The sequence below is a fragment of the Montipora foliosa genome, chromosome 9 (genome assembly GCF_036669935.1).
Source record: "Montipora foliosa isolate CH-2021 chromosome 9, ASM3666993v2, whole genome shotgun sequence".
Taxonomy (NCBI): domain Eukaryota; kingdom Metazoa; phylum Cnidaria; class Anthozoa; order Scleractinia; family Acroporidae; genus Montipora; species Montipora foliosa.
This window is the reverse complement of record NC_090877.1, coordinates 13669878-13685405: the sequence shown is the minus strand read 5'-3', so window position 1 is coordinate 13685405 and position 15528 is coordinate 13669878. Positions and strand designations below refer to the sequence as shown.

At 40.2% G+C, this 15528-nt stretch overlaps 1 protein-coding gene across 1 annotated transcript in view; it reads left to right on the top strand.

Moving 5' to 3' along the window:
* LOC137971178 (3'-5' exoribonuclease HELZ2-like) overlaps positions 1–14375 on the top strand; it is a 53062-nt gene extending 38687 nt beyond the window's left edge. The window contains exons 23-28 of the mRNA XM_068817940.1: positions 1449–1732; positions 3220–3537; positions 4489–4707; positions 9640–9796; positions 11481–11648; positions 13508–14375. Of these exons, the coding sequence (XP_068674041.1) occupies positions 1449–1732; positions 3220–3537; positions 4489–4707; positions 9640–9796; positions 11481–11648; positions 13508–13611 (1250 nt within the window). The 3' untranslated portion in view covers positions 13612–14375. The remainder of the gene's footprint in view (positions 1–1448; positions 1733–3219; positions 3538–4488; positions 4708–9639; positions 9797–11480; positions 11649–13507) is intronic.
* The last annotated feature ends 1153 nt before the right edge of the window (positions 14376–15528 follow it).

Here is a 15528-nt window from a genome sequence, read left to right as displayed (position 1 = left end):
ATCGAGTAAAAAGTTTATTGAGTATGCGCTGCATGTTGCCAGGATACAGTCTCGAACCCAAGCCTAATATACCAGATCTCGCCGCCATCTTGGTTTTCACGGTACAGCGGGCTCAATTATAACCATCGGTTTTATCACTAAACGGCTGCTCGCCCTGGAAAAACCGGTTTGACGAGAGAAAACAAGATTGACTAGTCCAGAAGTTCGGAATGCGGCGGCTTCAAAGAGTTGACGCGATTTAGGCAGAGCCTCTTTTTCTCCTCCTCAGTATAGAAAAAGACAAAAGGAGGCTCTGCTTGCAGGGTGGGAATACGGACAGTTCCCCCCAAATGCTGCTCCTCAAGTAAGGATAAACTGCTGCATTTTCCCAGACCTGAAAATAACTCTAACCTTTACCTTCAACTTACTGTTATTAGAAAGAGGTAGGAAATGCTTAGACTTAATGGAACACTTCGTGTTGGGGTTGCAACTAAAACTTACATTTTCGGACATGTTTCTCCAATTTCGATGCATCAAATCAGGACAGTTTCTTCGCCTGGAGCCTCGTATAGCCGAGGAAATCTTGAGACGACAACGCCTCACTTAGCTTGTAAGGCTCTCTACATTATGCTGGGATAACATTGAGCAAAATAGTGAGGCAAAATAACTAAATGCTACCTTAATCTACTCATATTTTTATTTTACTAATTTACTGATGAGAGATCAAATGGGTAGCAGCCAGTGCAGGCATCATATTAGCGAACCCGAACCTTCTTCGCCTTCAAATATTCAAGCTGTAGGCTAAAATGCGCATGCACTGTAGGCTTGGAAATCGAACGTTTTTTTTTCATTACAGTCCCAAAATGAGTTTCCAATTTTAGCTGAAACTTGTGTGCAACGGCGCTGCGAAACAAGTTTAAGGAGGCATTGCACCGTGTAACATGGTCGGTTTCGTGAAACTTTTCTTACCTTGCGTTGCGAGAAAAGTTTCACGATACTAGAACGGCTTTCTACCTCTGCAACGGTCGCAGGATTCGCAGTGGTGATAAAAGCTGGAGTTTCACCGTGTAACACCAGTTCGTGAAACTGGTCTCTCTTGGTCTTGTTACGCTACGCTGCGTAAGCCAATCAGAAACCGGCTAAGGCCATGCAAACAACACTTCGAGACTAGTTTCAACGTTCCCGAACGAGTTTCGACCTTCTTTGTTACACGGTGCAACACCTGCTGAAACTTTTTTTGCAGTGTCGTTGCACATAATTTTCAGCGAAAAGTTTCAACGTCTAACAGCGGCTTAACCTAATCTTAATACTGAACAGAATCGTAGCCTATTAGTAAGACAGTTCTTAGGCTTACGGGCACACGTTATCACTACTCTCGTATATAGTTTATAATATAATTAAATGCTACACTGTTCACTCGAGCAACCGTCTAAAATGACCTTTTTCTCACTATTGTTTTTCCCGTGAAGATAAATTGCTCAAAATTCCTGGCATTAAGATTCTTCGTGTATATGGTGTATTAAAAGAACAAGCTGAATTTCCCATCCCAAACAAACGCAAGCTCCTGAGATATCCAAGTGACGATGAGGCTCAAGAAATGGATGAAGAGCTTAAGGCTGTCTCATTACATCACGTCATTCGAAGAGCTGGGTGCCCGTTCGCCAGTCAATTAAGAGAGTTTGAGCGCGGCTTTGATGAAGACCGGATAAACGGCGTGAAGACAAGCCACTCTGATGTGGAGGCTTATCGCAAAGTATGTACTTATTTGCTATTCTTATGCTTCAGGGCTCCTTTTACTTTTTTCTTTTTATTTGCTACCACACGTCCTGGGACACAGTGTCCTAAATTAACGACAATAGTAAATTGAAAGCAAATTAACAATTAACAGTAATCGTTAATTTAGAGAAGAGAACATGTTGCAAAATCTCCTTGAAGACGTGTAGATTCGTTCCCAGGACCTTTCTTCAGCCCAAAGCAAACGAAGAGATCCTGGGAACGAGGTTTAATAACACGCTCCGGAGGGCTGGAAAACATACGAAAGTAGTTGTCGCGACAGTACTGTCAACAATTGTAATCATAATAAAATACAATGAAAAACGTTCTCTGGCTAAAATTTTTTTTGAAAAGGAATATAAGCTTTCGGCTGTCGATCTACAGCCTTCCACGGATGAAACATGAATGTAAATAAGTGAAATATATACAGAAAAGGCGAGATAAAAGTGATAAAAAGAACAGAGTAAAAGTATGAAAAAAGGTGGCTATTGTTTAAAAAAGAATGCTATACTGATTAGGAATCGGCTTAGAGTTATTGTCAGCATGCTTGGTAGCAGAGGTGTGCTAGGCCTCTAGAGTTTTTCTAATACGAAAAGAGCCTTTGTCGATAACTCGAGAATGATTGAAATCAATGCGATGACCGAAAAACCACGCGTGTTTCGCAATGTTTGACCCATTAGCACATTTTTTTACATTCCTAACGTGTTCTTTCTTGCGGGTTTCAAAGCAACGGCCAGTTTGACCTATATAACACCAATCACAATCGGCACAGGGTATTTTATAAACCACGTTGGGTTGGTGTTCAATAGCTGGTCTGAATTTAGGAGAAAGGAATTCTTGTTGCAAAGTCTTGAGGGGCTTATTTACAACTTGAATATCGTGCCTTCGAAGAATTCTTGTTGGGGGTTGCGTAACACCATTGATGAAAGGAAGGACAGCAAAACCGTTAGGGTTCTTTTGAGCCGCAAACCATTTAAAAAACATGCCAACCAAATTCTTCAGGTGAAGGGATGGCATGTGTGGGTGGTTTGGAAAATTTCTGCTTTAAGATACATTCCTTTTCAAATATATTCCTTTTCAATAGCTTATAATCCTTTTCAAAAAAAAAGTTTAGCCAGAGAACGCTTTTTATTGTATTTCATATATGTCTCATCCCGGCTGCGCTTCAATTTTTAATTGCAATCATAATATTGATATTTTCATACAAAATATTAATTCTTTTTAACAAGTACATATTATAACACTAAAACACTCGCATTCTGTTATCAGGAGGTTAAATTTACGTGGCCTCTCATATCGCACTGTTTTTGTTCTGACCCTCTGGTATCAGGGGCTCAAGAAATAGAGGCCTCACCCATAATTCACCATCTCTCCTCCTTCCTTGCAAACTTTTACGATTTCCCCAGTTGCATGCAGCTAAATACAGAAATGAAAAAAGGAATAATTTGGTTATCCTTTGTTTATTAGTTAATCGGTGAGGCCGAGAAGTGGGCACTTCAGCGGGTGCACATTGTTCTGTGCACTTGCGTAGCAGCCGGTAGACCAAGAATAGCCACTTCCTGTAATATTCAGCAATGCATTGTGGATGAATGCGGCATGTGCCTGGAGCCTGAATCACTCGTGCCCATGACGTGCTCGGAAGCCCGACAAGTAGTTCTAATTGGTGATCACAAGCAGCTGCAGCCAGTCATCCAGGATAAAATGGCAGAGACCCTTGGTTTGAATATCTCTATGTTTGAACGGCTATCCGAAAGAGCCTTGATGTTGGAGTTACAGTATAGAATGGTAAGCAAAAACTAGGTGTGTACTTAGCAGAAGAACTGAAACAAGTCTTTTCGATCCGGAGAGGGATTAAGGGACGAATCTTCTCGGTCTACTACCTAGATATTTTATAGGATTCCTTCCCGGGCACTGTTGAACAAAACTTAAAATAATAAAAGAGCTACGAACGCTTCTTGAACATAAGCAAAAAGAATTCCTATCAGTAGTCACAGAGGACGGTTGTTCCATGAACGTTAACCCGATTTGAGAGTGCACCTCCCACGAGTCTCCTGTACTACGAGTAGAGTTAGCGGCCTGTCGCAGGTTCGGATCTCGGACCATTAAAGCACTCTGATTTTCGAGTATGATTTTTGCCGTTCACCAATGGCCGGCCAGTTATAACCTGGGACCGGTTACTGGAAATCTGGTTAGCGCTAACCGCTGGTTAAGAGGTATCAAAACCAACAGGTTTCCATGGCATTTAAGGCTGGTTAGCGCAAACGATGCTCGAGCAACTCGGGACTGGTTAGTAGTGGCTAATACTGGTCGACGGTCCATTTGGTGAAGATCAACTCCTGAAGCGGAGGGCAAGAATTTGGAAAATAAATGAAACAGTTAAAAAAATGTCTAACTTTCTCATGATTGAAATCTTGAAATTAGCTTCACGGTAGGTGACACTCTGGTTACACGTCATTACGTGGCTATTTGGGAATGTATAATTTTGAAAGACTGAGAAAGCGAATCTTAAAATGAGTTGAATTGTATATAGAGTAAAATTAAAATGAGCACGAGTATGAAGAAATCTAGCAGCGGTCAGCACGGCATTAACTGCATCAACTTCGTTCCCAGGGCTAATCCCCGCCGGGAGTCTCACGCGTGAACCAGGAGACCCCTCTTCCTACTTCGTAGAGCAATTGTTCTCGCTTTTTTAAGCTTGAGACCTCAATGATCACGTGATCACTTTTTAATTCACAGCACGATAAAATTTGCCGATTTCCCTCTACTTACTTTTATGATGAAAAACTCAAGACGGATCCATCAGTGCCAGCATCGGTCCCCCTGAAGTCTTTCTGGCCAGAAAACTCGTCTCCTATGGCATTCTGTCATGTTGAGGGCGAAGAGGAGGCCAGCGCTATAAAAACGTCACAAAGCAATGAACAGTCAAAGGCAAACATGAAAGAAGTTAGAAAAGTGGTAAGTACACTTGAAGTACTGTTCGAACGATTGAGTGAAAGATATCATCCAAATCAATGTAAATATTACTCAAGTCATTGTGATAAGTTCTCTGAAAGGGAAAGTGGACCGCGCAGCACGATTAAACTATCACCCGAGTAGCTATTAAACGGTGATTAAATTTATTATCTCTATAGGATTAGAAGAACGTTCCTGAAAACAGCTTTCGGCAAGAACTGAATGAGCACCTGCAGTCGTCATTTACTGCTTTTTAGCGTCGCTTAACTAAACGGATTCGACATGCGCGGATACGAAACTGGTGGATTTTTTGAATTACCCTAAAAAAAATAAACATTCACTAGTTATCCAGTGCGAACTATGGCGCGAAAGGTTGCGTTTTCGAATCCGCAACCTCTTGACAAATTTTTACTGCTTTAAGTCTATGAATGGTATTGTGAATCAAATGGAAACTGGGAAAAATCTGAGCTCCACATGAAATTTGAAGTCATGACCCCCCGTGATTAAGTCGGATGCTCTAACCACTGAGCTATTTGAGACTCTGTGGTGAGCAAGGGTTCTTGCCGAAAGTCTCCAGTAGCTCAGTGGTTAAAGCATTCGACTGGATCACGGAGGGTCGTGGGTGCAGATCCAACCTGGGGTTCGGATTTTTCCTACTTTCCATTGATCCACAATATCTCTGTGGTATTCTCACATTACTAGCGTAGGTGATTGATATGATATTTGTACAAATATAATTGCACATGTGCATTGTCAAGGAGTATGTGAAATGTTATTGAGCGTCATGTCGGCAAATAATTTACATTATTTGTCCCCTGCAGTTATTCCCCTCAAAACATCAAATACACTACAATATTACTGCACCAAATAACACTTCCATTTTATTGAATCATTTATTTAATAACATTATATGAATTCAATTTATACAAGTTTCATTTCATGTTCAAAACAAATTTGCGGTAAGCAAATGTAAACGTGGAACTAGATGAAGTATCTACGCTACTACGATCAAGAGCAACTTTCTTACGCAGAGGCTCGCGCGTATCCTCCTACAAAAACGATTTCTTAGAAAGTTGCAAAACATCGGACACGGCCTCTCGTTCCTTTGAGCTACCTCTTCGAAATTCGTGCAACGATTTCACATTCCTATGCCCAGTTCGCTCCATAACAAGTTTTTCAGGTACCATGGTAGCCCTTAATGAATGATTAGTATAGTACCCTTCGAAATTTGCTTTCCTACACATATCAGCAACTACAGATCTCAAAGAATGTTTTCCTATTGGTGAACAAGTAAACCAAATCTCATCACCTGCATTCCACTTCCGTTTCGGAGTTAAATAAAATACACTACCTCCAATTACATCATTTGGGCATTTACTAACATACTTCTTGTATAAACGAACTACGCATCTCTCTGGATTCACTATGTTTTCATGATGCTCGACAACTTCTGCCTTGACTTTGCGATGCTTTGCGACTTTAGTCTTGTTCTTTGGACTAATATAAGTCTCCTTCAATAACTTCCAATTGAGAAAAACGGAGCTCTCTGTGTTCTTCGCTACTTCGAAGCGAAAAGTACTTGCCAAATAAACTAAACTAAAGTGTTAACCAACGAGCGAGGGTTATCTTCACCCAACAGTCCCTTCGACCACAGAATCTCTTCTTCGTCTCCTGATACTGATTTTGCCTGTTTGACATTGACTCCCAATCCAGTACGTGTTAGAGTTTTCATTCGCGAATCAATGGAATCTTGGAATAGTTTATATCTCGGATTTCGGAAAATATCCAACTCTGGCAAACCATTCTCTCTTAAAGCTCTTTGCAATCCAGCGCAAATCTGATAAAGCGTATTTGGTGGATACTCAGAATCGTCTTTCTTTTTTATTTCATGGACAAACTTATTGAGCCAAAAACAGAGTTCCAAATCGCATAATGTATAAAGAGAGTCATATTCGGGCACAACAGTAAAGTCATCCGCTTTTCTTTGTTCCAACGGAAGAGAATTTCGCTCTAGCGCCCATTCGTCCCATACTCTAGTATGCCAAGCCGTCGACTTTCGTGTAATTTGTGGGATTCGTTCTCTATTCCTTTCCTCAATCTCTCCCTGTGTCACTATTTCAATACCACGTCGCGATACTCCAGGTCATCACTTATTTCCATCCCTCAAACTGACATTTCCCTTTTTATTCAACTTATACGACCTACAATCTACTTCAACGAAACAAAGATTTTAAACAAGCTGAGAAGATTCACAAGAGGTGAGGCAAAGAGTTGAACCCTGATCGATGGCTTCACCATGCAGTTTCCGATATCCACTTAGCTTGACCAACGAGACAAGCTCCCGGAAAGTCGACTTTTTTAGAGCATTGCCTTAATAGTACCCAGCAAAACAATTGAAAGTGAACCGTCTTCAACGGGGTTTTTAGACCTAACTACTGTAGATCAGCGCGGCTTCGCTTAGAAACGCTATTTCTTGTTGAACTAAAGCTGTAATTCTGCCTGTTTTCATTCTTTTTACAGCGGTAACCTTGTCAATACTAACATGGGATATTGAGTCGTGTAATTGTTACGAAATGTCCAATGTCAGTTTGACGGATGGAAATTAGTGTTGATACTCCAACCTTCTTGCTAGTCTCTTCCACTTCATCACTGGACTCACTCCGCGTTACTTCTTCGAATAATTCTGTCACTGTTTCCTTTACATCTAAACCATCAAAATGATCTGCTGGCATATCCAACAAACTTTCATCTTCGCAAGACGACTGAATAGTACCAGCCTGAAAAACTGCTTTTTGTGATGAAATTATCATCACTGGAGTCCGATTCACTCATACTTCGACATCAGCTGAACTTAATTATGCCGGTAATCCACAGTGCAAATTACAACACGAGGCAAACTACACTTAAATATTCAACTCAGACCATGGCAATTTTGTTTTTGCAATTTTTCACGCACATGGATCTTATTTAAGTCCCTAGAGCCTACATATATTTGTTTCTTTACAAATCTTCATCAAGCTGTTTTACCGACATCTCAAACAACAGTACATTTTCTAGAAAACCTCACCAATGTGTAAAATGAGCATTTTATCGGCCTTTCACTCGGGGATATCAGATTTATTCACCTCTGCTCGGGCGGAACCAGAGGTGAATGACCCTTACTTACATTACATTAATCCGGTCGCACCGACCGTCCAGTTTGAGTCTTCTCTGCCAAATTTTGGGCGTACTACACGTTTCGCACTTCGGAACGCTTACTCTGTTAAAACGAAAATTACTACTGCTATCTCATCGCCTGGGTGTGATATCCATCACTGAGACATGATTAACTGGTAACGATCTTTTGTGTAACGGCGAGGCAAATTTCCGTTTCGCAAACGGTCGTTGCCATTTGAACGACACTTAGAACTATTTTCGCAGTTAAGTTTGTCGTTTGCAAATGAGGAAAAATATACTAAATCTAGGACTAGATTAGCAGCGTATGTCACTTAGAATTTTGAAAAAAAAATTCGAAAAACTTAGAATAACCACTATACAACCGAGTTAACCACTCCAGACGTCGCAATTTTAAAGTATTAAAATGAACTTCAAGCTAACCCTAACAGTTCATTGAAAGCTAACCGAGTAAAAAGGCTTGGTTACTAAAAATGGCATCGACCTGTCAAAAATGGCAACGACCGTTTACGAAACGGAAATTAGCAACTGCGAGTCCTTTTCGTGTGATTAGGGCAACACCACCGCCCTTACAAGTAGGTCTAGGTATATGTTAGATCTAATAGTCCTGCAAGGAATTCATTAAATAAGAAAGCATAAGCAAAAGCAAACCACTGTTTTCCGTCTTTCGAACAACTCGACTTGGTTATCACATGTCGGATTATAAGTTTCTCCTAATAACAATCTATCGATATCCACCGTCTAAGAAAAATAATCTCAATCCTGAGAACTTCTTTTTTGAATTCTCACTACTACTGGAGGAGCTTATTGGTTCATCTCATCACCTACCTTTTTCAGGCGATTCAACTTTCACTGAAAGAGAAAGAAAGAGACTATGCTAAAGTAATATGAGAGATTTTCTATCCCATATGAACCATGTGAACGTTAGCCCTACTGATGGAAATAGGCCCACACAAGGACAGAGAAAAACTCTGACCAGGGTGGGTTTTCTCTGTCCTTGTGTGGGCCCATTTCCATCAGTAGGAGGGCTAACGCTCACATGGTTCATATGGGATAGAAAATCTAGCACTACACATTACACTCTATTCAGTTAACTCTGTTTAAAATATAAGTGCTACACGGCCAGCGTTTGTATAAACGTAACCTTTCCTTATGCTAAAGTAATATGGCTGAGAGACAGCCTACAGAGACCATGTGAAAGTGATATGGCTAAAAATATGGCCAAGACGAATACTATCATAGGCCTCTTTTTTTACCATTTATCATTCATTACCATGTTATCGATCTGGGGCCGGTTGCTCGAAGCCTAGTTAGCGCTAACTGTTGGTTAAGAGGTATCAAGCTATCGGTTTCCATGGTCTTTAACGCGTTTTAGCGCTAACTATGGTTGGAGCAGTGGCCCGATTCTCTAAAGTCCCGACTATTTTGGGGCCTTTTTCGGGTGTCATAATGTCCTCTGTATCTTAAGAACGGAAAGATTTTAAGTCAATAAACTTCACTATCATTTTGCTTTTTGTTATCTTGAAAACATTTTAAAACACAACTTATGAAAACAAGCGGAAGGCAGTTTCATAAATGGGGATCGAAAAGTTATCGGGACGTTAGGGAAATGGGGCCCTGGAATCCTTAAAAGGAACCAAAGCAATAAAAGCTAAGTGATAGAGCTGTAGCCCCACCAGTCCCTCCTCCCAGGTCCTGTCATTTTGTCACCATTTCAAACATGGCGTCGTTTAATATCATATCTCATTTTTTATGATTCAGGTACATGTTGCCAGACTATTTTCAAGGAGAGGCGTACGTCCAGCTGACGTTGTCGTTTTAACACCGTACCGAGAACAGAAAAACAGGATAAGCACTGCCTTAAAAAGAGAAGGCATGTGCAAAAAAATCCTTGTTACAACAATAGCTAAAAGCCAAGGTAAAGAAATACAACCACATTATTTAATTATATAACATGCACCGTAACATGCCCGAAACCGCTTTCTTCACCATTGACGTCTCAGCGACTGAAAGAGTGCCGAGGAATGAAACTATATTTAAAAAAGCAACAGAAGCTTCAACTTCAAACTATCTTGCCAATGTAAATGCAGATAGCACAATAGGTTTTTCACATTTGTACCAGTAGTTCGAAATCTTATTTCATAACATTTCCCGGATAATACGCGAGCCATGATTGGTCAGTTTAGTGGGCCGTGTTATATACAGTACGGCTTGCTAAAGGCTGGTTTTCACTAGTGACGCAGTCGGAGTCGGAGTCGTAATCAGAAGCGCAGAGGGATACGATCTAGTGAAAATTAAACTGTCGGAGTCGGAAGCACAATACCGATTCCGCTTATGACTCCGTCGCTTATGATCCAGTGAAAACTGCATTGTCGGAGTCGGAAGCAGAAGCGGAAGAATAAACCAATCACTATGCTCGATTTCAAGCATTGTGATTGGTTGGTTCTTCCGCTTCTCCTTCCAACTCCGACAATTAAGTTTTCACTGGATCATAAGCAACGGAGTCATAAGCGGAGTCGGACAAAAATGGGAACGTTCTGATTCTTCCGACTCCGATTCCGTCGTGCTTATGACTCCACTTACGACTCCGATCTTTGATTTTTACCAGGTCATGAGCGCTTTTACGACTCCGACTCCGACTTCGACTCCGTCACCAGTGAAAACCAGCCTTAAATTAAAAATTTCGTTTGCTTTGCTTACGATTCGCGAAATGACTCTGCGGGACCTGCGCCAGGTGTCTTCGCTTTAGGTACTAGCTTAAAATGTGTAATCGTCTTAACCATAACGAAGACACAGGAAGAATTTTTTACGACTGAAAGTGAAAATTGGTCAATTTTTACGCCTAGCTGATGACGGACGGTTCAACATTGTGCAACGTTTGCTTATCAACAAATGTGTGTCAAACGTTTTGTCATTTACCTCTTGAGACTGGAAAACGATTGCCGTTCAACTTAAGGCTACTTGTTGAACTCTATTTTCATCCAACAACAATCAACTTTTTGAATTGCTTATTTCAACTTGGCCTGATACACAGCTTAAACTGTGTCAAACAAGAACTGCAACATTTGTTTTCGAGGGTGATGACAATGTTGCAGGTTTTGTAGATTAAGTCCTGAAAAAATCGTAAAGGCAATGTTGAGGCTAGGAGCTGAGAGTAACGAGTAATTGACCTAATTTTGGTTTAGTTTAACCCTGTGCCGCCCTCTTCTAGAGCACTAGCCATCATATTTATCATTCAAACTAGTTAATTTCAGTTATATACAGAGGATGTTACATGCCCGCGCGGGGATACGACTATTGTTTATTTTCCCGGAAAACTTGGTTTAAAAGTAGACACTTTTCTGACGCTGATGGGGACAAACTCGATACCAGATACTTACTCTTGGGTAATGGACTCTTGATATCATGAAACCTCATGGTAGTCGTTGTCACGTCAGTTAAGCTCCTCATTAACAATTCAAGAGCTAGTTCAATTGATGCATCAGAAGTATCGTCTATTTTATCATTATTATTATTATTATTATTATTATTATTATTATTATTAATATTATTATTATTATTGTTGTAACAATTCTAACTTTTAGTAATATTTGCTGCTATAGGAAGTGAATGGGATTACGTCATATTGTCCTTGGTTCGTTCTGGGAAGACAGATGATCTCGATCCAGAGCCTTCCAAGCATTGGCTCAGTGAACACCTGGGGTTTTTGACAGATGAGCATCAAATGAACGTCGGCCTCACACGAGCTCGAAAAGGACTTTGCATTATTGGTAAATACTCTCGAAAGGAAAATCTCGCTTGCTTTACGCCAGGAGCCCATGACTAGGAGCTTACAACTTCATTGCATCTATGAAACGGCGTTTTTACAGACCAAGTTATTTATAGTTTGATTTTCCCGTGAAACCGGACCTTTCCAGCCAATCACAAGTCTTGCATGAGAAATTGATCCACATGGGAATGAGGAATGGCACTCGTGCAAGCCAAATCGTATTGAAAACTCGTCTAAAAATAGCTTGATCTGTGAAAATGCCATTACATAGACCTAGTATTGGAGCTGTAGCCTCCTAGTCATGGGCTCTTGTTTACGCCCTTTTTCCGCTATATGTAAATGTCACAATAGACCAAATCGGTTAACTCACTATTTTACCCTTTGGAAATAGAGCGGTTTTCAATTGAGTGTCGTAAAACAAATACCAAAGTAATTACTTCGACCAATCAGAGCAGGTGCAAACAGCGCAATGAACCAATTTGTAGCAATTCCATGTAACTTGCTTAAAGCGCGGGAAAATCGCGCTTGCAAGTTGCGATTGGCTTTAGTTTCCCTTCTCATTGGTTGATTGAGCAGTTTTCAAATGACTGTCGAAAGTAATTACGCGATTGTAATTGCTATGCTTGGTGATTGGTTAAAAAATATCGCGCCAGTTTATCAAACAATGGGAAGGACACCCAAAACCAATCGCGACTTGCATCCGCGATTTTTCCTGCGCTTTTAGCAAGTTACATGGAATTGAATTGCTACAAATTCACATTGTTTCATTGCGCTGTTTGCACCTGCCGTGATTGGTTGGAGTAATTACTTTGGTATTTGTTTTACGACACTCAACTGAAAACCGCTCTAAGATGGCGTCAGATTTATGAACCAATCCCTAAGCGAAGCATTTGCAATCGCGTAATTACTTTCGACAGTCATTTGAAAACTCCTCTAAAACGTTTTCATCCAGGTATTTCCAAATCATTTGAATGTGAACGCTACATTTATTTAGAATTCAAAATACAATACACAAAGAATCTTAACCCCGGGAGATTTGAATTGGATACAACATTGAATTAGCCGATTTGGTCTATTACTGTGATTTTTATAACTCTCGCAATTTTTATCACCTTCAAGCGCCAAGCCCTAAGTTGCGGTTAGAAATCCATTGGCTGTGTTGTTGTTAAATTTGTCTGAGCTAAGACCATGATTGAATCTGTCTGATGATGACGCGGGCACAGGGGAAAAAAAAAAACGAGTCATCGTAGCACAAGTCGACCTCCTTCTCCTAATTACCGAGTGTTTTAGCACTTCCCTATCGAAAGAAACAAGAAAGAAAACTATCTGTATTATGCGTCATAGAAAAAAAAAAATCCAGCATCATCCTAAAGATTAAGATTTCTGCTACAGATAGGTCATCCAACGAAATGAAGGAATCCTTAATATTAACTGAAGCATGCTGACTGCGTCGCCATTTCTTGTACATAATGGGCGTTACCACGATCTAATTGCACATTTCTAGATACGGTTTTCCTCTGTTTCAAAGCGAGAATACACAACCGGCCATTCAAAGAGATACTAGTTGTGCATTTTAATGTAAGTCAAACTTAGTTTTCATTTGAGAAGTCTCACTATGCAAACAGCAATTCAGTGGAAATAGTCTTTTGCAAGCCGTTTTCTTAGATACAATATCAATGTCAGCTGCCTAGAAATTGCGAATGGATACCTGGAACAGTTTGGGCATCCGTGATCTTCGCTGAAACGTTGTATGGTGTGGTATCCTGCTCTCTTATTATTGCGGGAATAATTGACTTAATTAGGTGGAAATGAAACGGTAATCATTTCTTGCATGATTCTGTCTTATATAATTCTCCGCAGGTAACAAGCATCTGTTAAAGCATCATCCTATGTGGGAGAAGTTGTTGACATTTTACGAGGAAAAGAAATGCTTGGTAGAGGAATCTCACTGGCCAAAGAATTGATTTTTCCCTCGATGAAAAAGCAAGTTGTTGTCAAGTCACAATTCAAAGCGGACAGCGTGTCATTATTTTTACCCTACGACAATTTGTATAGTAATAGTGGATCAAATGTATATATGCAAAACTTTTTTAAATGTCAAGGAAAAAATGTTGAAGACATTTTAAAAGGAATTTTAAGTATTTAATGACACTACTTCATATAATTTTTTTTCATTTCTCACGCAAAAAGAACAAAAGTTTTAATCTTTTTTTAAGAAGACATTGTAGCCACTCTCAAATTGTTAACGCAGTGAGCGGGAAATCAGTCTAGCAACCTAATTCTGACTGACTCTGTGGGTTTCAAAACGAGCATCAATATTCTACCTTCCGGCGAAATTGTGGAACAAGGAGCTAGAGCAATACAATGATGTGACCCGAGGGTTGAAGCTTAGCATGCACTCGTGTCAAACTACCAACTGGTACCAGTAAGTGAAGTAAAATATGCGGTAATGTTTAACGTTGGGGTTAGCTGTCTTATTCCATATTTAAGAGAGCAGTTGCGTCTACTGCGCCTGTTAAAGGTTTCTGAGGCAATTTGTACTCGTACATTTTAACTCGCTTCGACCTGAGTCAGAACGCTCTTTGTATATTGTAACAGAAGCCACCCGGACCAACGGGAGATGTACAAAAATCTTCAATGAACTTTTAAAATGTTTTGGAGAAATAAAAGGAGCTAGAGAAAAAAATTTCTTTGGAATTTGATGAAAAGATATTAAAAAATTAAAAACTCAAATTGTTAGTCAACTATACTTCTCTTTTTAAAACGCCGATGGGTTGCCTTCTTTCAGTTTGGTTTCTTACCACCGTTGTGTTGATTTTGACTGTTGCATTCCATACACTATTCCAGCATAACTGACTTTCAATATCGCCTTGTGTGTTAAGCGAGATTTCCTTTTTATTGAGCCAATTTCCTACGGTTGACGACTAGCATCGAGCTTTCTCAGCAGGGGGAAGGTAGTAATAGAATTTCTGAACAAGCATGATGAATGCATGCATGCACGCAATAACGTGCAGTTTTTTGCTGATATCTTTCTTTCAGAGATTGGCGATCTTGTTCCCAGGGCTTTTCTTCGCCGGCCGCCCAAATTTCGGCGGAAACAACGTTAAGAGATTGGTACCTTGTCGTGTACTTTACAACAAATCAGCGAGCGTGAATCGGTAGCAGTTTTTAACTTAGTCGCCGGCTAGTTAGTAAACTGGTTACCCATAACAAAAAAAGAACATTCTTAAAAAAATCTACTAACTTTGAAATTCTACGAATGGTTGTTCGCTTGGTTCAAAGCTGTTTTCATGATTCAGTTGTGTTGTGGGGCTATTTTGTCTTATTTTAAGGGCGGTGCCTACTATTGTTATTGCGCATACGTTCTGCGCGTCTCGAGATACTCGGGTTTCCTATCGGTGATGCTTAGCAAGACAGTGATATTTTTGCGCGGTTTAAAACTGTCCGGAGAAAGTAGATCTTAGTAAGTACTCTTGGTATCCAAAAAGAAAATTGGGGATAACCATGCATTTTTGAGAGATAATTAAGGAGGCTCGAAAGGGTTTTCAGCTGAGCGCGCGCGCGCGTAAGCCACACACGCAATTCGTAAGCTGCTTGCGTCAGCTCATGATTTAAATGGGTCACCAGAAATAAACAAATACCGCTAATTTCGCTTACCTTTCTCCAATTCCTATACACATGGCATATAAATAGACATCTTCTATTCAGAAAAACTACGAAAATTCTACTTAAACGGTTTAATCGTTACTTAAATCCGTTTGTGTTGATCTGTAGCTCCACTCGCGCGCGGACTCGAATGAGCCGGTGACGCATGCGTAAATGCTGATCTTGTAACCCCCTAATTTTTCCTGATTTTGCAACTTTACTCGTCTATATCTCTG